The following is a 24,290-nucleotide window of genomic DNA, read 5'->3' as shown; positions in this document are numbered from 1 at the left end:
AGAGAGTGGTTTTGTGTGCTAATTAAATCAGGTTCTCACATTCCCCCTTACTTCAAAAATTTTCGTCCTCGAAAATTCTAAAACTTACCAGGGAATAGGTGCGGATATAATTCCTTCACAGCCTCTTCAACCTCCCAAGTTGAGTCACCAGTCTTTGCATTCCACACCACTTTCACAAGACTAACATCCTTCCCTTTGTAAAGTCTGGTGCGGCTGTCTTCAATGCAGACTGGTTGCATCTCCAGTGTTCTATCTGGCCGAAGTTGGATATCTTCTAACTCCAATACGTGTGATGGATCAGCTATATATTTCCTGAGTTGAGAGACATGAAATACTGGATGAAGGTTGGACAGTTGAGGTGGTAAAGCCAATTCATACGCCACTGCTCCAATCTTCTTCAGAATTAGATAAGGTCCAACATACTTGGGAGAAAGCTTCTTTGGACGAAGGACTCTTCCCACACCAGTGATTGGATTTAACCTCAGAAACACGTGATCTCCAGCAGTGAATTCTAAGGGTCTTCTTCTCTTATCTGCATATGATTTCTGCCTGCTTTGAGAAGTCTTCAAACGCTCTTGGATCAGTTTCACTTTCTCTGTTGTTTGCTGGATTAATTCTGGTCCAGTGACTGCAGTTTCACCTTCTTGGAACCAACACAAAGGAGTTCTACACTTTCTTCCATAAAGAGCTTCAAACGGTGCCATTCCTATGCTTGCTTGATAACTGTTATTATACGTGAATTCCACAAGCGGCAGAACCTCATCCCATACTCCCATATGATCTATAACGCAGGTCCTCAACAAGTCTTCAAGAGTTTGGATGGTTCGTTCAGATTGACCATCCGTCTGAGGGTGATATGCAGAACTCATTTGAAGTTTGCTTCCCAATTCTCCTTGCAATGACTGCCAAAAACGAGATGTGAATCTCGTGTCTCGATCTGATATAATGCTTGAGGGAACTCCATGCAACCGAACAATCTCTTTGACGTACAGCTTGGCCAAATTTGTCATGGACATCCTTAAATTAACAGCCAGGAAATGGGCGCTCTTAGTCAATCTATCCACAATTACCCAAATTGAATCATGGTTTCGGACTGTACGTGGCAGATGAGTCACGAAATCCATAGAGATGCTGTCCCACTTCCATTCTGGAATTTCCAATGGCTGCAGCAATCCTCCCGGTCTTTGATGTTCGGCTTTGGCTCTTTGACAAGTTAAGCAAGAGGACACAAAACGTGCAATGTCACTCTTCATACCAGGCCACCAGAATGACAAACGAAGGTCATGATACATCTTAGTCATGCCAGGATGCATGCTAAGACGGCTGTGATGTGCTTCCTCCAATATGATTTTCTTCAGCTCGCCATCATTAGGGACACACGTCCTTCCCCGGTAACGCAACATACCGTCTGTTCCTGCATTGAAATCCTTATCTTTACTCAAACCGAGCTCGCCCAATATCTTCACCAGCTCTTCATCCTCACGTTGCTTCTTCCAGATTCGGTCAAATACATCACTGGAAATTCTGAGATTACAGCATCTGATAACATCCGTTCCCAAGTCAAACTGCAATCTTAGATCTCTAAAGCTTTCCACCAAATTCAGCTCCTTCACCATCATTGCAGAGACCCTTACGGCTTTCCTACTCAATGCATCAGCCACCACATTTGCTTTTCCAGGATGATACAGTAATTCAAATTCGTAATCCTTCAAGAATTCAAGCCACCTCCTTTGCCTCATATTCAACTCCTTTTGATCAAAGAGGTACTTGAGACTCTTGTGATCACTAAATACTTGAAACGTTGCACCATACAGATAATGCCTCCAGATTTTTAACGCAAACACCACTGCTGCCAGCTCCAAGTCGTGTGTGGGGTAATTCTTCTCATGAACTTTCAACTGCCTGGAAGCGTATGCCACTGCCTTTCTTTCCTGCATCAGTACACAGCCCAAACCTTGATATGATGCATCACAATACACTTCAAAAGGTTTGGCTGTATCTGGAATGACCAACACAGGAGCGCTTGTTAATTTCTTCTTCAATTCCTGGAAGCTCTCCTCACATTTATCTGTCCAAGCAAACGGCTGGTCCTTCCTGGTGAGGTAAGTCAGAGGGGCTACTATCTTAGAAAATCCCTCAATGAACCTCCTATAGTAGCCAGCGAGTCCCACAAAACTCCTAACCTCCGTGACTGAACGTGGACTCTCCCAATCCAGCACTGCCTTCACCTTGGCTGGATCCACTGCAATACCACCAGCAGACACAACGTGTCCCAAAAATTGGATCTCCTTCATCCAGAATTCACACTTTGAACGCTTGGCATACAGCTCTTTCTCCCTTAATACGCTCAAGACAGTCCTCAAATGGTCTTCATGCTCTTCAAAGCTCTTGGAATAAATGAGGATGTCATCAATAAACACCACAACAAATTTATCCAGGTACGGTCTAAAAATTCTGTTCATATAATCCATGAAGATTGCAGGTGCGTTTGTCACTCCAAAGGGCATCACCACATACTCATAATGGCCATAACGAGACCGAAATGCAGTCTTCTGAATGTCCTCCTCTTTAACTCTGATTTGATGATAGCCCGAACGTAAATCAATTTTTGAAAATACGCACGCACCATGCAATTGATCCAGCAGATAGTCTATCCTCGGCAGTGGATACTTGTTCTTGATGGTCAGCTTATTAAGTTGCCTATAATCAATACAGAGACGGGAGCTGCCATCCTTCTTCTTTACCAATAATACAGGTTCTCCCCACGGTGAAGCACTTGGACGGATGAACCTCTTGTCCATCAATTCCTCAATCTGTTTCTTAAGTTCCACTAATTCAGCTGGTGCCATTCTGTAAGGTTGAACCGAGATGGGTGCAGCAGTGGTCACCAAGTCAATCGTGAATTCTACCTCACGAATGGGAGGTAAACCAGGTACTTCATTCGGAAAAACATCTGAAAACTCATCCACTACTGTTCTCCCTCCACTGTTATCAACATCAGATGAACGCCCCATCTCATTGCCTTCATATGTCATGATAAGGAAACAGCTTGCTCCTTCCATGATGTCCTCCTTTAACTGCCCAAGAGTGATTGACAGTTCTTCATCTTCTTCAGCTGGAAAGACTAATTCCTTCTTCCCACAGTCAATGAGGATCCGATTGGTAGCCAACCAATCCATCCCCAAAATTACTTCTAAGTCTTGAAGGGGTAGGCAAATGAGATTAACTTTATATCTACGCCCCTCAACTTCTATAGGACATCTTACACAAACTGTAGATGTCTTGATCCCACCAGCCGCTGGGGTTGACACCACCAGATCGAACTGTAACTCGCTCTCCACTAGCCCCAACTTCTCAACACACGCCTTCGAGATGAAGGAGTGAGTCGCCCCCGAATCATACAATACACCACACGGCTTTCCAAACAGTAAACAAGTACTGGTGATAAGGGTACCTGAGCGAGCAGCTTCAGCACCAGTAATAGCGTACACCCTTCCTGTTGCTTGTGCACGTCCACCTCTACCTTGTTGAGTCCTTCCAGCATTTGGAGGTCTCATTACCGCACGGCCTCCCACATTACACTCCTGATCCGAGTGTCCATTTCTCCCACATTTGTTGCAGTGTTTTATTCCAGCCAGTTGAGGACAAGCCCATCTCAAATGTGGTCCTCCACACTGATAGCACGTCACAGTCCTTGACTGTCCAGTTTGGCCAACAGGAACCAAGGCCTGTGATCCACCAGATGACTGAGTTGGACGAACGTATGGGGATCTTCTTAAGTTCAGTGTGTTTCTGGATGCAACCTGCCCCCTGTTCAATTGCTGCTTCTTCTGTTGCTCGGCTTCAGCAATGTTCTTCTCCAGAACCTTAGCTCTCTCAACCATTGCAGGAAAAGATCTAATACATAGACAGGATATTAAGACCTTCAAGTCACTTCTCAAACCATTTTCAAACTTCCTGCATTGCCATTCTTCACTGGTTGCCATGGTATTGAAACGGACAAGATGCTTGAATTTATTTGTATATTCTGAAACAGACATACTGCCTTGTACCAATTGTAGGAACTCCACCTCCTTAGCAAACCGTACACTGTCTGGAAAATATTCTTCATAAAATTTTGTTCTGAAAACCTCCCAGGAAATTGGACTTTGAGCTTCTGTCAACAACATCTTCACACTTGACCACCAATGGTTAGCTTCTCCCATCAACAAATACTCTGTGAATGCCAAACGGTTTTCATTTGGACATCTCTTGGCCTCATAAATCCGCTCCATATCTCTAAGCCACTGATCCGCTTCATCTGGAAGTCCTTTCCCATTAAACTTGGCAGGATGGTGCTGCAAGAAGCTTTCCAAACTCCATTCTGCATGGGGTGCAGCATTAGAGGAGGAGGCTCCTGGTGTGCCTCGGCCAGCTGCCAAGATGTCCATTAGTTGTCTTTGCGTTGCTTCTGAGTGAACACGAGAAGCCTCCAAACTTTGCATTGCTTCCTGGTTTTGCCTCATCAAGGCAGTGTTCTGCTCAACCAAAGTTGTGTTTTGTTGTTGAAGCCTGTCTATGACTGCCTCCAACACACGGGCACTAATTGGTGCATCAGATTCATTCGGCTGAGGTGGGGGAGGAAGTCTAGGAGCCATTCGTTTTCTGGATCAGAGAAAACGTACGTTAGCTATGTTCAAGAGTTAAAAATTAATAACTCATCAAACACATATCAAGCACACAACGAAAAGCACAGTGCACTCATACCCTATATGTCCTTAAAAGAACAAAACTGCTCTGATACCAATAAATGTAACATCCCAATAAATAGTAATTACCATTAATCAGAACTAATCACATTTACAGAAAATACAGTGCAGTCTTAAAATAAATAACAGCTGCTCCAAAAGAAAACAGCACGTATAAAAATAAACAGTACTGTACAGTACATTACAGCAGATGCTCAACATTTAAAACTGAACTTGCAGCACTTTACAGTGTTCAGAAACTCATCAAAATATAAAACAGTTCAGTATTTACAATTCTGCAAAACTATATACAGAACTGTCAAAATACAGTACAGAACTAAATCCTAAAACTGCTACGGAATGAGCCTCTACTGCTCAGCTTTAACTTCAACTTCTACGAGGTTGGCATCCTCCAAATTTTCTTCTTCCAGCATAGATTCAAGGGGTGCCTCACCATCTGCTCACATCCACAACGGATGATCATTGCATTGACAAGATGGACATACAGAAAACAGTAGACAACACAAGGAAATTGCAAGGGTAAGCTTAGGTAATTTAATTCAACACAATCAACAAAATTTAACATATAAAATCAGTCATACAATTCATACAATATTAAACACATATCCACGCATACAGTTACTCATCCAAATTCTCATAATTAAAGACTGTCCGGACTGTATGATCCATGTATCTACAGGCGTTCTTGCACCCGGGTGATGTAGTAACTGGGATACCCTCAACAGCTGCCACCCGAGGTTAACCCTTATCAGCCCAAAGTACTATGTAGGACTAGTGCCTCCTGCCATTCCCACGCATGAACTACTCTCCTCTACATGAGGATGAGCAATCACGGAATATCAGGATGAACAGCCATCAGTAGCTTATCCATGGTCATACTACACTACTTCTCATATTCACATCATAGAGACGTTCCTCCTTGGAACGCTCATTCACAATTCATTCCAATCAAATTCATTCAAAACGTCATTCGCACATTTTTATCCATTCCTCTTATTCAGATTTTCATTCTGTGTTCCACTCTCTTAATTTAAACAAAAGTTATTCATTTAATAGATCCAGATGATTATATTACAGTACACTGCTATCACGTTTCTGAACAAAAGAAACGCACCATTATTCATTCACGGACGTTGATACAATTAACTAATTTAATTGAAATTGAGTCTAAAAGATCCAAATAATACTTAGGAAAAATTCTAAGTATAAAGACTTGAGATTAAATGAAAAGAACCATTACCGTTTTTCATGACTTTAAGTAAATGATCAGAGCCTTTGTAAATGCGGAAACGAACAATGCCAGTCAAAGACCGAACGTTAATTAATCAATTGAACGAACGTTACAAGATTCGCTCACGAAACAATGGTAAGGACGAGCGTTCAGTAGAAACTGAACCCTCTTTAGGACGAACGTCAGGTCAATGACCGAACACCATTTGAACGAACGTGCATTTGAACGATCGTGCATTTGAACGAACGTTCGGTATCAGACCGAACGCTAACTAGGACGAACGCTCAATCTAAGATCGAGAGTTCATTTGGACGAACGCTCAGTATAATACAAAGCGCCACTTAGGACGAACGCTGGTAAACCAAAACCGAGCGTCCTAACTATACTTCACTTTATTTTCAATAGTTGGACACGCTAGGCTAAGCCGAACGCTCACGCCTAACTCTTGACAACTAATAACGCTCGTTCCAGATCAGGGTCCTTTCCAAATGAAAGAATCCTTATTCTAAGAAATTTTCCAGGGAAACCGAACGGTATAAGACCGTTCGATGACGAGCGTACATGATAAATCAGAGAAGATAAAATTTCCAGGTTTTTCAACTCGATAACTTCACAGATTTTCATGTGATTCATAATTTTAAAGTTTTCATTTCCATCCTACATTTCATACATTACAGAATTCATATTACTCCTTCATCAATACAGAAATTTCCAGTTCCAAACATATCATTCCAAATTCTACATAGCTTCAATAATATCCCAAATCATACAGCACATTTTCTGCATAAAATTCAACATTTTTCAACATCTGATCAACCCGAATTAATCATTTTCCAGTGCAGACATACCAGCATTAATATACAGTTTCAAACATTAACATTCATACACAACCAGTGCAACATACTCATACATGCATACTTAAAATTCAGATATTTCATACAATTCAACATCCAGTGCACTTCATTACTGTCATTAACATTAAAACAGCATTAAATTAAATTACTAAGCTTCCCTTACCTGTTACTGCAGTGTACTTCCAATTACTCAGAATTTCACTCTTTCACTCACGGCTTTCTATCCAGGAATTCTCTCAACCACTTCCACTAAATCTAATACACCAAAAATCATAACAGATCAGACTTCTAATCCTGCATGCAACCAGAATTTTGGTTCGCATGAACTAAGTGGACAATTGTGCAGAAACGAGAACTTACCAGTTCAGTTCTCAATTCTGTTCGGATCTGAATAGTGCTCACGGTGCAGGGAAACTTTCTCCTGTGTCTGAAATGAGATCAGAGGGTTTGATGGTAAGTTATCTTGAAGAGATGATGAACGAGTGCAGAGAAATTTTAGAGAGAATTTGAGGTCAGAATTTTCGAGAAAAGGAAGGTGATTGCATGCAGAGAATGGGAAGAGTTTTCCTGAAAATTTACTTCCTTCTTTCACAGAAACTAACTCCCATTCTCCACACACCACTTGTCTTCCACTATCATTCGCAGAGTGCTTCCACTGTGACACATGGCAGACACATGCAGTGGGAATGTGAGTGGATTTTGACGTGGCAAAACGCATCATAAGAGTGATCAGAGAGTGGTTTTGTGTGCTAATTAAATCAGGTTCTCACAAAAAAGCATTAAACTTCTATAAAACAAATGTGTGCATGAGATGCTTTTAATTTCAATGATACTCTAAACTTATGTAGACATGGTTTATTATCCAATCATATTATTGATATTTTTTTAATATTATTCTCCAATCATATTTAAAGCTTTGTGTATAAAATGTTTATTTAAATTTAGAATTGATTAGAGTACCATCACTAGTCTGGATTTTAAAGAAATTTAAATGTGAACAAGTTTTAGGGATAAAATGTATGACATTTTATTTCATTGGGTACTGTTGACCTTATATTTTATGTTTTCATTCCTCTGATTTAATATTTAATAAGAATATATAAGCAGTGGTTCTAAACTTAATATTATAGTTATCAAATATATGAATACCCAAACAAGAAGAGAAAAGTTTTGAAGAGATGTTAACAAAAGCAATTAAAAGCTAAAATTGAAGAGTACTTACCTACTTTTGCTCCCGTAACAAATGGTTAAGTTTCTTCCGTAAAAATTGAAGTTTCTTCCATAAAAGTTGGTCCACCTACATCAAGAATCAAGAGAAATCAATTCCAAAGGCCAGAGGAATAGACAATGGGCTCTTTTGTGTATAATGTTTAACAACCCACAAAACCAAATCCAGCGGTAAAATCAATAAGAAATGTGTAAAATAAGGTTGTCAAAATTTCCTGACAAGTAACTTTAAACGATTCATTCCAAACTATGATTATACAAGTGAAAACTGTGCAAAAGTTGATGTCACACAAACCATTCAATTAAACATTAATTGCAATACCAACTCTTTTTACCGAAAATGTCTTTAGACGGACAAACTTGATTGTTTACTAGCAACCTATGTTTCGATCACAAAGAAAAACTTATTTGTAAAGATTCTGAGTAAAAAAATGAGTGAATATATAAGATTAAAATAATTATTAAATTCTCGATTCTTATAGTTCATGTGGTGGCATGTATTTTAAACTTATCAAACAATAAATAAATTGATATATTAAACAGATTTTGTTATTTAAATATAATCAAATATTATATTTTAAAAATATTATATAATAAATTATTATATCTAATATATCGAAGATATTAGATAATAAATTGTTATTATAATACTTTAAAGATATAATAGAATATAATAATAAATTATTATATAATAAGATATTAACCATAAATACTTTGTAGATATTTCATCATAATATAATAGAATATGATAACATATTATTATACCATACAATATTAAATGTAAATATTTTGAATTTTATTGATAAAAATATTCGTCGATAATATATATTTTATTTATTGATAGAGAAATTTGTTACTAAATGAAATATGTATTAAAAACTGTTCACAATAAATTTGTTGATAAAATTTGTTGATAATTTAAATTTATTCACGTATTTGTTTTTATTGATAAAATTTTGTTGATAAATCAAAGAATTTTGTTGTTGTGTATTTTATGATCTTAATACATTTGATTTTTCATTTCAATGTTAGTGTTTGATTTCTATGTTTAATGCATGTTGTGACTTGATTACCCATGACTTGATTGTTGATTCTTGAGATGTTGAAAAATGTCTTTTAAACCTAGACTTGAAAGTAAAATATCTAATGGAGATTGTATCTAGGAATAAAACATGATCCATTAGTAATCTTAAGAACTTTGAACTTAATATATGATTTCACTTATTGAGTATTCAATGAATTGAAACTTAATGAGTAATCATAGACTCAAAGTCACTAGAGGTAGATTTTGAATATATTTGTGAGTTGATTGTGACGTGAAACTAACATTGAGATGATTGTGAATGCATGAGAATGAAGTGAATGAAATATAGTTTTGACAATTGTAAATACTTTGTGTTATTTTCTGTTGTGCACTAACTATTTGATGAAAATACCAGAGTTTTTGTGTATTTTCTTGACTTTTTTGTCTAATTGAGTTATTAAATGTTAGAGTTATCAAGTGTTGCATAAATTCTTTGGGAGAGAATGATAAATACTTATTACTTTATTCGTGGGAATGGTGCACTTACTGTTTTGTGTTAATAACTACCTTATATGACATAAATGAAAATTTTGATATCTAGGCTTAGAGTTGTGGTTCAATTGTTGGGCCTTTGAAGTTATATTATAATAACTCTATTATGACATTTATGGCTAATAGAAGTGGAAGTCAAAGTAAGTACATAATTAAATATCTAGCCCTAAAAGAATATGTTAAAGAAAAGAAAGTGGTCATTGAGCATGTTAGTATTGAGTTAATGCTTATCAATCCTTTAACTAAAGGCATGCCATTAAATTTTTTTAAGGATCATTTAATGAAAATTGGACCTACTTCCATGTTCTGACAATCATTAATTTTACTTTCATAAAACTCATATTTCGTTATTCTCCTTTATTTTGCATATATTTGTTTATTTTGAGAAATTTCATTTTATTTGACTCAGAATAAACATATGATTTATTCATTATATTTAGGAGTCTTTGATGAGAAATTTGATATATTGTGATGCATGAGAAATAATACTCAAATTTAGAGGACCTGTCACCATGGTTCTTGTATTTAGTTTCTTATATTGATTGATAATGGGATAAATGGAGAAAGTGAGAGAGTGTTGGCGACTTCCCAAATATGTAAAATAATATGGGATAATGGGATATTCAAGTTGAATAAATTATTTCCATAAATATGATTAATTTCTTCAATCAATTTTCAGAGTTGTTGCATGGATTTTGATATTGTATTCTCATAAAATCTACAACCATTTATTAAAGAAATTACTCCATGAAGGGCAAAACTTTAGGAATTTCATAGATGCTTCATGCTTTAGGTAAGAAAATATTATCTCTTCTATAGTATAATACACAATTAGAGTTTAAAAGAGTGAGGATTTGAAACACAAAATCACATTAAAGGGTTCTCGTGGCAATGGTAATGCAGAGGCCTTAAGCCTAGATAAAGATGAGTGTAGAGACAAAGGAGAGACACAAGGAAGATAGAGAAAAGATATGGAAAGAAAATAAGGTTTGACACTCTTATACCTTGTCCTTTTTGAGGATAAAATTGACCCCAACAATACTATGGTACAATTTTGCTTTCTATTGGGGGAATATGCAAAGCAAACCAAAAGTATTATGATGTCCCTTTCAAAAGGCTATATCAGCCATATTAGGTCAAGGGAACTTAGTAGCATGTCTCATTCCTACGTTCTTCTCTCCATGTCTTTTCTTCGTTAGAGTTGATTATGATTTTTGAGTCATAATGTAAGAGCTTGTTGGTGCTTAGAGTCTATTTAAGGAATGTCTACTTGAGAGGAAGCTTTGGTGAGCTAGTAGCAGTGTTGTGTTCTTGGTAGAAAATGAGTTTGAAAGGCAAGGGAACCTAGCAATGGTTGTTTAGCGCTTCAATGTTTTTGTTTGGTGAAAAGTGATGATAATGTTATGAACAATATGTTGATATGTTGTATAAATGATAATATTTACCCTATTAGATAGTTTTAAGTATTATGAAGATAAGTGATGGAATGTATATTGGTATGTTAAGAACATGGTGATATGTTAAGCACATAGTGGTTCCTATATGTATTGTTTGCAAGATGTTTTTGTATGGATGAGACAAACCTAGTTTGTGGTTGCCACCATGTGGTGCATTGTTGAATATGGGATTCTAATGGTCAACTATGGGTGATTCCAATTAAAACCTGTTAAGGTAGGATTATGAGGGGAATACCAGAAGGAAATAGAATGGGTGAGTCTAAAATTGTAAGGAAGAAGCATGTGGTTTGGAGTTGCTTGGTTGGGGAAGACTCAATGAGTAAAATCAAACTAGACGCCTTATGGTTAAATGAGGGGTTTATTAGACAATTAATAGTCTAATATGGCACCGGACGAGGTACCTAGCAGATGACCTCGGGCTATTGAACGACTCGAGCTGTTAGATGACCTTGGCTAGTAGAAAACTCGGGCTATTATAAACGACTTGACTATTAGACAACTTTTCCTTGTAGATGACTCAAGCTATTAGATGACCCAGGTCTATTAAACGACCTTGGGTATTAAACAAGTGGCAATCCAGTGAGGTACCAGACGAGGTGCTCATTAAATGATGGTAGAGACAGCTTTGAACTCCTTCCATGAAGGTACAAGGCCATTTGTGTATGTGTAGACTAGAGGTTGAGTTGTGTTGGGATAGTCCAAAAACTTCCTAGGTGCTTGAGCAAGAGGCTACAGAGTAAGGTTTGTGACAATTACACATATACAATGATTGTTGTTGAGCAAAGTAGAGCTTGAACCTTATGTTAAAATGATACTTGTGTGAGGTATGCTATGTATACTATGATGACTGCTTTAATGGGTGTTCTAAGGGTGATAACCCCCTATATGGTGGTAAATGAGAAAATTGAATAGGGGCAGATAAAAGAGCTATCTTCACTTGTGTAGGCACACAATATCATCAAGAGAAAGGTGAATATGGTGTGAGAACTATAGGACGTCTCTATAGTAGGAGTTTGCACATGAAAAAAGGGGGATACAAGTTCGACCACATGGGTTGGGTAAAGTAGGTCCTCCCAATAGGGATCTGACATTGCTAAATGACAACATCCTAGGAAAATTTTTCGTGTAAATGAGGTGTGCTTGTGACAAGTGAAAGACTCTTGGTGGATTCACTTGGTCCTAGTCTTTCGAAAGTGAGTCTTATGTGCATATAAAGTATGCATGTTATGAGTATGTCTATCACATGGGGTGTATCAGGATGGCTCTTAAACGCTAGGGAACCCTTATTTTTCCTCAACCTTCTATTGAGTCTCTTGGAATAGCTAAAGCCATGGAGTGACACACTCCTTTGCCTCTCATTCATGTGTTGAGAAGTTGAGTTAACTTGTGAGGGAGTTGTAGAGTGAGCTGGTGGTTTCTACTCCAGCTTTAGGTTAGGTGCGAACTACCTTGGTATGCATGACATGTCTAGTCTCTTTGTCAATTGAATGTAAAAATTTCTTTTCTTAATGGTGATTTATAGGGAGAAATTTATATGAAGCAACCTTTAAGTTTTGTTGCTTAAGAGGAGTCTTCTGGATTAATATGTCTCCCCACAAATCTTTGTATGGCCTCAAGTGATCTCCTAGGACTTGATTTTGACAAATTTAGCATTGTTGTTAAAGAACTTGGTATGACTTACAATGAGGTTTGTCATTCAATATTTTAGAGTCAGTTAAGTGTTCTTGTATCTACACAGTAGTATATGTTGATGATATTGTACTTACGAGCAATGGTCACCACGACATCTCAAAGTATGTTGACACACTCATGAATCTCAATACCAAATTCCCACCTCATAAGGGGGTCCACTATCAAATTTTGAGAAGTACAAAATATTAGTTGGAAAACTAAACTATCTTACATTTACTCTTCTCGACATTTCCTTTGTAGTTAGTGTGGTGAGTCAATTTCTTAAATCTTCGTGTGTAGATCATTGAAATATTGTCAGCATATTAAAGTGCATTAAAGGTTATCTTGGAAAATTTTTGTTGTAAATACAATAATTACACTAAAATTGTATGTTATTCAAATGCCAATTAGGTAGACACTCCTTCTAATAAGAGATTCATTTTCAAATATTTTTTTTTGTTTGTGATAATTTGATCTTTTGAAAGAGGAAAAAACAAAATGCTATAGTTAGATCTACTGCGGAAATAAAATATAAAACTATGACCTCATCTACTTGTGAGCTTATTTGGCTTAAACAATGATTGTAAATTTGGAGAGGTCACTCAAAATTAAATGACACACATTTATATGTGACAATTAAACTGTTCTTCATGTTAGCTCAAATCCCATCTTTCATGAAAGAACCATATTAAAATTAATTATCATTCTATTCAAGAAAATATGGTGTTTGAAGAAATTAACATTGAGTTTGTTAATTTTAATAATTAACTAGTAGATATATTCACTAAATTATTAGTGAAACAGTAGATACAATTTATATACATCGTGTGAGGGGAGTCTTAGATGTAAGACTCATCTCTTTGTATTTATTTATTTATTTATAAATGCATAACTCCATAGATGATCTACACACATCCCGGATTTATCTTATGCCTCTCTCTTATTCTAAACACAAAGCATTTGTCATGAATTAAAAACTTCATAATAAATAGAATTTCACTCAAGATGGTAATTGAAGGCATAGTAATTTTGGCTGCCGAAAAAAGAAAATAGTAATTTTGGATAAAAGTAAGACATGAGATTATCAGAATGTTACCCATAATTCGAGAGTATTCTGGGCAATCCTCTATGATCTGTTCAACATGATCTTTTAACTGAAATCCACGGTGAATCTCTTTGAAGTTTGGCAAACTTGTGAGTGTTATATTTCTCAGGTTTTGTAGCAGAACTTGTTCGCTATCTTTGTCCCTCCCCACTTTATCATCCATATCAGCTTCACATTCGAAAGAAAAACACTTCTCTATTTGATAACATTCTTGTATTCTCAAAATTTTTAGACTGGGAAAATGGCCAGCCTCAAAATTATGAAAAAGGAATTTCAACAAGTTGCACTTTTTAACTTTGATCTGCTCCAGTTTAGGGAAGCACACTTGTTGGGAACAAGTAAATAGACTTTTGAGTTCTTGTGCATCCCCTGAATCAAATATTTGCTCCAGTTCCTCACAATTGAGTATTTCTAGTTTTCTCAACACTGGTAAGCTTCTAATAATGGCAGAGGAAGAAGATGGATTTCAATTTTGGACATCTATCCACATGTAAAAATTGAAGCAGTTGGAGGCTTAGAAAATTTGTGGGGCTTTTCCATATGAATTTGAGTTGTGGTAGAGCCAGCAAGTCCAGAGTAGATAACCTTAAGGGTAGTTCTCTATTGGTCCCAGGTTCTCCTATTTGGAATTGAAAAAGGCATTTTACTCCAAGATGAGAAAATATAAGCTTTGTGAATTTGAGGGCAGCTTCATCTAGCAGTTTCTTCTACATACAACACAATTCATTGTTAATTACTCTGCTACGTGTAAACCCTAAACCCTTATTTAATGGAATTTTCAATATAAAGAAAGAATGCTATAGTCATCAAAAAAGAAAATAACTAACACCACAAAAATTAGTGTAAGATGAAACAAGGTTTACTAGCCATTTCTATTGCTATAGTTTGTATACATTTGTCCTTAGGACTTATCTTAAAATTATCTGTACTTTAATTACATAAGGAATTAATATCACTCATAACCCAAAATATTAAGATAACGAGTTAACGGATCTTCATCTGTATTCTAACTTTTCATTTTTATACAATGTGAAACTTAAATTCATGCTTGTAATTCTAACAATTAAATATAATAACTACCTAGTAATTAAAATAGAAACAAAATTCTAGTTTACGAAGTAATTGCATCTTCAAAAAAAAAAGTTAGACATGTTCAATTATGGTATTATATTTAATAAATTCCTAAGTTGTTTTGACCATTTTGTGTATAATATATAAAATCTGAAGCATGAATTACAGTGTTGACATCTTAACAATTTAGACTTCTGAAACATCAATTTCAAATAACATATTACCATTGCAGCTGCGCCTTGGTGGTATAAACCTGAATCAATCGCCATCTTCCTCAAAGAAGAGTTAGACAATGTTGAACATTCAGTGCATTGTAACTCTTTCAAATTTGGTAAACGTGGATGACAATAAGAAGGCCAAATGTCAACCAGGTTAGGTAAGGAAACTAACAAGAGAACTTCCAAATTAAGCAAATCTGGATATTCATGGTACATTGAAAGATGGCGTTCCTTTTCAGTGCCAAATACATACTTCAACTTGTCACAATTTTTAGTGATCAGCCTTTCCAAACTTGGTAGCCTTCCAAAACACACAGGGAATATATATTTCAACTTGTCACATCCTGCAATCTCAATAATCCTTAATTTTGGGAGCATCAAAGATGTATGATCTTGAGTACCAACATAATCATTCCCTTCTGCTGGAATTATGTGCATCAATTCACTGCATTCATATATTTGCAGAACCTCCAGCAGCTTCAGAGTTTGGACAATGAATGGCATGAAGAGACAAGTTAGCACTGGGCAACTTATTATTCTTAACTCCTTAAGACTGCATAGCTTTGAGTTCCTAGTGAAGGATATGCTGTATAATTTCTCACAATGATATATGAGTAGCTCTTGTAAATTTTCTAGAGAGCATTGCGAAGAGCTATCACCAAACACTTGAGTTTGGGCAAAGGATGGAATGAAGAGAGAAGTTAGCATTGGGCAACTTCGAATTTTCAAGACCTTTAGACTGCATAGATTTGAGTTCCTTGGGAAGGATATGTTGTATAATTGGTTACAACTATCAATGCTCAACTCTTCTAATTTTTCTAAAGAGCATTGTGAAGAAGGGTCATGAAACACTTCTCGAAGGCCATGCATCTGATGCAACCTTACGGTACATAGGTTGGAAAATACAGTTTTGGTATGAAGCACATCAACATTGTTGTTTGTAAAAGTTCCATCAAAGAGGAATTCAATATCAAGACAGTGTTCAAGGATTAGGGCAACAATCTGATTCATGCCTTGTGAACGCATGGATGGGATTACATTTTTGTAACCTCCCTCAATGTACTTCAAATGAAGGTACACTGCCCTCATAAAGAGATCCTTAATTGGTAATGATATGAAAGTTTGAGTAGAGGCATTGAAACCTTCTATGCACAGAGCTCTAGATGGTCTATGTTTTTCCAAAATGTCAGCATGTATGTAATATGAAAATGATTCAGAGTGATATTGTATTATAACATACCTCTGCAATCTCGAGAAAGAGACATCATGTGGAAACTCCTCTTTTGATGGAAACAAATACAAATACAATTCCTCTAGCCTCAAACATCTTCCTATAACTTCATAAGCATTATTTTTCTCAATCAAACAACCGTACAAATCTAGGAGTTTCAATTTCTGTAATGCTACTACTCCATTAGGCAATTCTTTGAAAGAAGAGCCACGCAAGTCAAGAATCTCAAGTGCTTCTAGACTTTCCAAAACTGAGATGTCACCTAATTTATAACCTCTCAAGCTAAGAGTATTGAGATTTTTTAATGACTCAATTGATTGCGATAGTGGTGAAGCGTACCATGATGGAGTTTCTGTCTCCAAAGGCAACTTCCACCTATATTCAAATTTTAAGAATGCCAGTAGTTTAAGCTTTTTCAACCTTTCAATAAAAGCATTTGATATTGTAAAGCCAACCTGTGGAGAATGAAGCAAGAGAATTTCAAGTGATGGACAATTCCATTCATAGTTGAGAAGTTCACCATTTTTCATATCCCATAAGGCTATTACATTCTTATCTTTCGTGATTTCATCATCTACCAACACTCTCGGATCCACTGCAGTACATGTCAAAATTGCTTGACCACTTTCAGCTGCAATCCATAAGGCTACATCACGAATCGAGTCACGCATTTTCACCTTTTCTTTTTCTTTGACATATGCCAACATATAAGAATTCTTAAGGATGTTAATAGCTGCACGCATCACCCTCCTTTCTTTCTCAATTCTTCCAAATCTCCAAATTACGCCCAATCCTCTTCCAAATCGAAATAAATCTTCCAAATCAATTTCATGATTCTTTGGAAATATTGAACACAACAATAATAAGGATTTGGCTAATTGGTTTGTCAAATTATCATAACTTACTTTAAGACAAACTTGATGACTTGTTAAGCCTTTTAGAGAACTAAGTCGTTCGGAATTTTGCAGTCTTAACCATGCTGACTCAAACTCTTCAATGGTTTTCTCTTTTAGCGTGCTTCCTAACGTTGCAATTGCAGTAGACGATCCGTTACATTTAGTAACGATTCTTTCTGCCATAACTTTCAAAGCTTCTGGGGAGTCATTACTTATGTTTGCATGGAAGGTGAACAAAGTCCAAGCTTCCCCGTCAGTCAAGGGATTAAGTTCAATTATATTTTGACATTTCATAGAAGTGCATACTTCTCTACTCCCAGTTGTTAGGAATATGCAACAAGCTTTACTGTTTTCATCAAATGGAATACCTAAAGCTTCAAAGTTTAGCTTTTCCCATACATCATCCAAGATTACAAGAGTTGTACCTTTCCTTAATCTTTCTGATAGTCTCTGTGCTCTACTTATTTCCGATGCTTCCTTTAACTCAACGCTCAATTGATCAGCAATCTGATCTTGGATACTTATTATATTTAGAGGTTGCGACACTGTTGCCAAGACAGCCTTCTCAAAGAGTTTCATCTCTTCAACTTTTTTACCCACTTCTTTTGCCAAAGTAGTTTTCCCTGACCCTCCTAATCCAACTAATCCAATTATGAAAGCACTTTTATTCTTTAATGCTTCTAGAAGCTTCTTGTAAGATTCTTCTGTAGAGTTGAACATAAAGAAATTATTGGAAGAATAGTATTTCGTTCCTGGAAGTTCAGTAATCCTCCAAAACAGTTCAAACTTTCTATTATGAAGGAGCTGAATCATTTCAGTTGTTTTTCTTTTCTATTTGTTTTGTAAGAGAATATTGACATTGCTTTCGGAAATAGCTTTTGTTCACGCTCAATATTCTTTCTTCCAGCATTTGCACTTCTTCTAAGACTTTTTCAACATCTTTCAGCCACTTCTCAAGAGTTGGCTCAACTTTTTCAACCCTATTGATGTCTTCTCTAATTCGCTCCTTCACTCCATCTCGAGTCAATTCCAATCGTATTTTGGCATTTGAAAGATTGGGAGCAAAGTCGTTGAAACCACACAAGTATTGAGTATGATGTAAAATTGGATCCACCGCATATTCTGCAATCTTTGCTGCGATGGAAATAAAAAAATCCGCCATTTGAATTGACTTGGTTCCTAAACATGAATGAATTCATCAATTTCTCATTAGCTACGAAATAGTAGTGTTTGTATACTGGAAAATGAATATGCAGTCAAAGGAAAAAAAAATGGCATGCAAACCTAATAATTTATTTAGCTATTTTGTCTGTCCCTAATATATATATATATATATATATATATATATATATATATATATATATATATATATATATATTTTTTTTTTATTGTTCAAAACACTGTTCAATCATTTTTGAGATCAGATACAAAATAAAGTAATGTCATATTTACAAATCTAATTGGAAAAAGGAAAAATATCGTAAAAGTTATAATTGAACCTTGAAAATAAGTATGTCATGCAAACAAGTAAAGGATTCAACTATTATCAAGTTGAACTACCTCTATTTAATGTCTTTGAGAGTCTAGGAATTTCAATTTCCATAGTTTATATTTTATTTTAAATAAACTTTTTTTTATACCCATCTAAAGGGTTTTTTTTTTACTAAATAGAATTTTAAGCAGGTTAACAAGTCAATTAGAACTTAAAAAAAATATTAAGTCTATAATATAAATCCCATGACAAGTAACTAATCTTGATTGAGTTTAGGGGTGACAAAAAAAATTATACCCATAAATATTCACATGTAAAATCTATGGTGAATACTAAATGAACATTTTTGATGGATGTCAAGTCTGCTTTATTAAGTGGTACTTTGGAGAGAGAAGTATATGTTGAACCATCTAAAGATCATGTGATCGAGGGTAAAGAAGATAAAGTCTACAAATTAAAAAAAAAACATTTTGTGGTTTGAAGCAAACAACAAAGGCTTATAAGAAAATTGATTTATAACTTGTGCTAAATGGATTTCAGGAATCCATTTGAATATACCTTATACATTAAATTGAGTCATGAGATACTCTTATTATGTGCCTTTGTATTGATGATTTAATATTTATTGGCAACAATCCCAAGATGATTGAAGAGTTCAAGGAGACTATGATAAGACATTTTGAAATAACATATTTGGGCATAATGTATCATTTTTTGGGCATTGAGGTTATTCAACAAAATGATGGAATTTTCATATAAAAAAAATGCTAGTGATATTCTTAAGAAGTTTATGATGGAGAATTTAAAGTTAATCTCCACACAAGTTGAAAAAAAATTGAAGCTAACAAGAGAAATTGATGACAAGAGAGTAGATTCAACCTATTACAAAAGTTTGATGGAAGTCTCATATTTTTTACTACAACAAGGCCACATATTGAATTTAGAGTATGATCACTTAGTAAATTCATTTGCAAGGTGTTAAAAGAAGGATAATGATACTTGAACAACCTCTTTTGACAACATTTAGACACGGGACAGGTGTCTAAATGAGATTGGTCCACGTGGAAAATCAAAATGAAAATGAAATCTGACGTGGAAAGGGGGTGGGCAGGGTTTTCAAGATCTGCGTTTCAAATTTGAAATTGATTTTGGAAGAATTGTAGAGAGAGAAGCGCGAAGGTTGAGAGGGAGACTGTGACCTAGAGAGAGAGGCCGAGAGAGTTGGAGAAAGGGAGTGGTCCGACGGAGTGCTTGCCGGAGTGCCCGCCGAACAACGTTGAAGGGTACCGATTCACGGTCGCCGGTACCGATTGATGGCCGTTACCGATTCACGGCCGCCGCAGCTCCGATGTTGGCCAACGAAGCGAAGACGGAATCGTGTTCTGTCCGGCCCAGCGAAGTAGGGGCGCGTTCAAGGTCTCGCTTCGTCCCACCTCCTTTCGTCCGACCCAACTTAAGTTTGCATGTTGAGCGTTCGGTCTTGTATTCTCAGGTAAGAGCTTCAACGTTCGTCCTTGTATGTGCTAGTGATTAATTAGCGTTCAGTCTTAATTTGGATTCTTAGGTTTGGATCTTGGGCGTTCGGTTTTGGTTTAATTGTGATGTGAGCGTTCGTTCTCAATTTGGTATTTTTTTAGGTTTCAATCTTGAGTGTTAGTTCTTAAATTTTTATTCTCAGGTTTCAATTCTGAGCGTTCGGTCTTCGCGTAGAATCCTAAGGTTTCAATCATGAGCGTTCGATAGTAATCTGAGGCTTGGATACTAAACGGTCGGTTTTGATGTACTAGTGATGGTAGTGTTCGGTTTTAATTAGATACTTTCTAATGGTGATCTAGAGCGTTCGTCTGGATGTATTATTATTTTGAGCGATCGTTGTTAAATTGATATTCAAAAGTTTGATTTTGAACGTTCGGCCTTAAGTTGATACTATTAAGTGTAGATCTTTAGCATTCGGTTTTGGTGGATAAATAGCCTTCGGTCTTTACCTTGCTGCTTTAACCGTTCGGTACCTGAATCGGTACCTGAATTCAAATAAAAAAGGAGCGGCCCCAGTCAGCTAGAAACATGATTTGCATCTCCCACCATAGATAAGAGATGGGTTAAGAGATGAGTAGAAATAAATAAGAAATAGTAAAATAAGTTCAACCTTTTTTGAAACCATTTCTTCTCTTTGCCTCTCCCAACAAACATACAATATTATTTCCCTCCTCTCAGCCAAAGGTGTTAATTATACAACTAATCACCCTGCATGTTTTTATGCCACCAAAGATCTATAAATTGACGTACACATATCACATCTCTTGATATAGTTTCCAACAAAAAATATCACAAATCAAGATTAAATTTTAACAAACAACTAAAGACACATCCAAATCCACATCTATGTTTGGCACCACTTACTGTAAACAAAGGGTAAAAGATGTCAGCAAAAAAATTGACAAACCACACGAAAAGATGATAAAGGAATGTGCTGTACCATTGTCCTGATGCTGCAGAGCAATAAAGCCCGGTATTTGGATCATAATAATAGTCCAAACTGCTGCTATAATAGTACCTGGACCATCAAATATTGATGTCAGAACAAGCTTATAACAGCTCTTTTTGGTAACAGAATTCATTAGAAGAAGAAGTGGGTACAAACCCTCAACTTTTGCCACCTCCTTAATACCATAATGATTTTTTTTTTGGTTTTGAAATTTACAACAAAGATAAATAATGTCATGTATATCAGACTATTTCCCTAAATTTACATGGAAGAGAAGAGCCATACCCAGAAGATTCATCATACACATAATCATTTTGCAATGCTCCACCTGAAAGAAAAGTAGAACAATGTTAAGTAAATACTAATCAAATAAAAATCAGTAACAAAGACTTTGGAGGCCAATTTACCTACCCTCAGTGCCAGAATTTATGGCGTCCGATGAAGATTGACTAACTGTATTATTTTCATCTGTAGATGGCTTACTGTTATCATCCTCGTCAGCAAACATATCATAATCACCTTCACCAGTGCTAGAGGCTTCTCCACTAGCCAAATGTTGATTTGATGGGCCTTCTTTTGCCTGGGCTAACTTCTCATATCCTTTTGAAAAGGGGAGAATGTAGAAGGCATAAGCATTAAGCAGTTAATACCACGAAACAGGCACCCTTCGCTCCTTCTCATAAACCTAAATATCGACAACATCATAGAAAGAAGAAAGAAGAGCCAAGGAAAAATTGACAATTAATAACCTGCCCCAAAATCCAACACTTAACTAATATGGAGGCCCAAAATCCGGATCAAACTTAATACTCAAAGGAAGTTTATAAGAGATTTTCAATCTCATTTTTTCAAGTTCATCACTCAATGCATATTCTCCATTTCTTCCGTAATCAAGCTCAAAAATATGGTTTCTATTTAAATACATAAAAATCCTAAATTTATGAAAATATAATATAACTCAACATACCTTTTTCTTGTCTTAATAAACTTCATCCTCGTGATCAACTTCCTCCATTGCAACAATACCTACACTACCAAATAAGATCCAAAAATATTAGAATAACAACGTATCATACATAACCAAAATCATCCACAAACAACATCATACATATATTATACATTCATTCCACTCAAATAAAAAAACGAACCTTGAGTGAACACGTGTGCCGGTTGGAACACACACGAAGAAAAATGTGTGGGTGGGACTAACAACCCGGAAAACCCCTCTTTTTCGTCCACCGAACAGTCCACACTCCGGCGATGCTCCGGCGATGCTCCGGCGGCACTCCGGCACAGGGACGAAAGGAGGTGGGACGAAGCGAGACCTTGAACGCGCCCCTACTTCGCTGGGCCGGACGGAACATGATTCCGTCTTCGCTTCGTTGGCCAACATCGGAGCTGCGGCGGCCGTGAATCGGTAACGGCGACCGTGAATCGGTACCCTTCAACGTTGTCCGGCGGGCACTCCGGCAAGCACTCTGTCGGACCACTCCCTTTCTCCAACTCTCTCGGCCTCTCTCTCTAGGTCACAGTCTCCCTCTCAACCTTCGCGCTTCTCTCTCTACAATTCTTCCAAAATCAATTTCAAATTTGAAATGCAGATCTTGAAAACCCTGCCCACCCCCTTTCCACGTCAGATTTCATTTTCATTTTGATTTTCCACATGGACCAATCTCATTTAGACACCTGTCCCGTGTCTAAATGTTGTCAAAAGAGGTTGTTCAAGTATCATTATCCTTAAAAGAATTATGGGATACACCAAGATACTTTGAATAAGGAGTTTGTTATGCTAGTAATGGTAAAATTAAACTTGTTGGCTAACGATTGGACAATAGATGTAGAAATAAGAAAAAAAAAACACATCAAGATACATGTAATATCACGGTCTTCAAAGAAACAATGAATTGTTGCACTCTCAACTGTCGAAACAAAATACATTGGTATAACTAGTTATACAACCCAAATAATGTGACTAAGAAGAATTTTAAAAGTAATCTATCATAAACAAGATACTCACCCACATATATTGTGACAAATTTGCAATTTCATTATATGCAAAAATACTATATTTCATTGACTATCTAAACACATTAATATTCATTTTCATAAGATTCTAAAGTTGGTTGAAAAAATAAAATATTAACTATTGTTCTATTGAAGAGCAAATTGCATATATTTTAACTAAATCGTCGAGTTATTTTACAAAATAAAGAAATTTTTTAGAATTATAGAAGTTTCATTTAGGGAGGCACTAATAGATTAAATCAAATTGGACAACAAGTCTTATTCTTTGAAGACATTCCTTATTAATTTTCTTTGTTCATGGATGATTAGAAAGTTTACGTATTTTTCTTTCTTTTATTTCTATTTTATGTAGCTCATATAAAGGTTACATATTATATTATATTATATTATATTTCTAATATGTGTATAAGAGAATACGAAACATTCACTATTCGCTTTTTTTTTTCTCTAAACAATTTACGTACGTGAGCCTATAAAAAGTTATTAATGTTATTTCTGTCAACTGATATTAAAACACAACTAACTCTCTCTATATATACATATGATCATTTTGTTATATTTGAAATAGAAAAAACCTAGTATTAATTTATTTTCACTATTCAAATAGTTGACATTATGCAATTTTATGGTTATAAATATCAGCAATTAATTTTATAAAATAAAAATTTCAATTCATATCATTGACTTGGACATAAAATTAGACTCAGTTGAACAAAATAGACTGAATTGAAGATTAGAATTCAGGAAACGTACGTACCAGAAGAGATATGTGTGTCAAGAAGAACAAGAATTCAGAAACAACCTTATGAGTTGAATGGTGTCGAGTTGCAATTTTAGAGATTAAACTTAAAGTAAGAGGAAGTTCATCCTTCCTCAGTTTACAAGCAAAGTATATAAAATTGATAAAGATGACATTTATTCCTTAATTTTATTTTTTCTTTCGATTTTGTTAAGTTTGTGCTTTGACCCCTGAGCAAGTTATTTTATGTGCCAAACATACAAG

General features: G+C 35.9%; 1 protein-coding gene and 1 pseudogene across 3 annotated transcripts; both read right to left on the bottom strand.

Annotated features, from left to right (window-relative positions):
• Positions 1-13,704: 13,704 nt before the first annotated feature.
• LOC124845692 (disease resistance protein RPS2-like) lies at positions 13,705-18,447 on the bottom strand (annotated as a pseudogene).
• Positions 18,448-20,927: 2,480 nt separating this feature from the next.
• Positions 20,928-23,275, bottom strand: LOC148204478 (uncharacterized). Of its 3 annotated transcripts, none has more exons than XM_088110807.1 (6): positions 22,411-23,006; positions 22,230-22,288; positions 21,674-21,947; positions 21,548-21,590; positions 21,254-21,331; positions 20,928-21,021 (listed from the first exon to the last, which is right to left on the bottom strand). In XM_088110807.1, the coding sequence occupies exons 3-6, from the start codon at positions 21,768-21,770 to the stop codon at positions 20,988-20,990; spliced, it is 252 nt and encodes an 83-aa protein (XP_087966933.1). In that variant the 5' UTR covers positions 21,771-21,947; positions 22,230-22,288; positions 22,411-23,006; the 3' UTR covers positions 20,928-20,987. The 3 variants fall into 3 exon arrangements, with proteins under 3 accessions (XP_087966933.1, XP_087967290.1, XP_087966507.1); XM_088111164.1 differs by having other exon boundaries at positions 20,943-21,176; positions 22,411-22,969; XM_088110381.1 differs by having other exon boundaries at positions 20,943-21,331; positions 22,411-23,275.
• Between the last annotated feature and the right edge of the window lie 1,015 nt (positions 23,276-24,290).

Source organism: Vigna umbellata, chromosome 1 (assembly GCF_029865625.1).
Source record: "Vigna umbellata cultivar VRB3 chromosome 1, Vumbellata_1.0, whole genome shotgun sequence".
Lineage (NCBI taxonomy): Eukaryota > Viridiplantae > Streptophyta > Magnoliopsida > Fabales > Fabaceae > Vigna > Vigna umbellata.
Note: the sequence above shows the minus strand (reverse complement) of the source record. Positions and strands in the feature narration are given on the sequence as shown.

Bases quoted from the DNA above. Each gene is read 5' to 3' on its own strand.
- LOC148204478 (XM_088110381.1), bottom strand. From the start codon at position 21,770: ATGTTTGCTGACGAGGATGATAACAGTAAGCCATCTACAGATGAAAAT. The intron at 21,591-21,673 runs GTAGGTAAATTG...CTTTTCTTTCAG, and splicing joins CATAAATTCTGGCACTGAGG to GTGGAGCATTGCAAAATGAT. The intron at 21,332-21,547 runs GTATGGCTCTTC...TTGATGGTCCAG, and splicing joins GTGTATGATGAATCTTCTGG to GTACTATTATAGCAGCAGTT.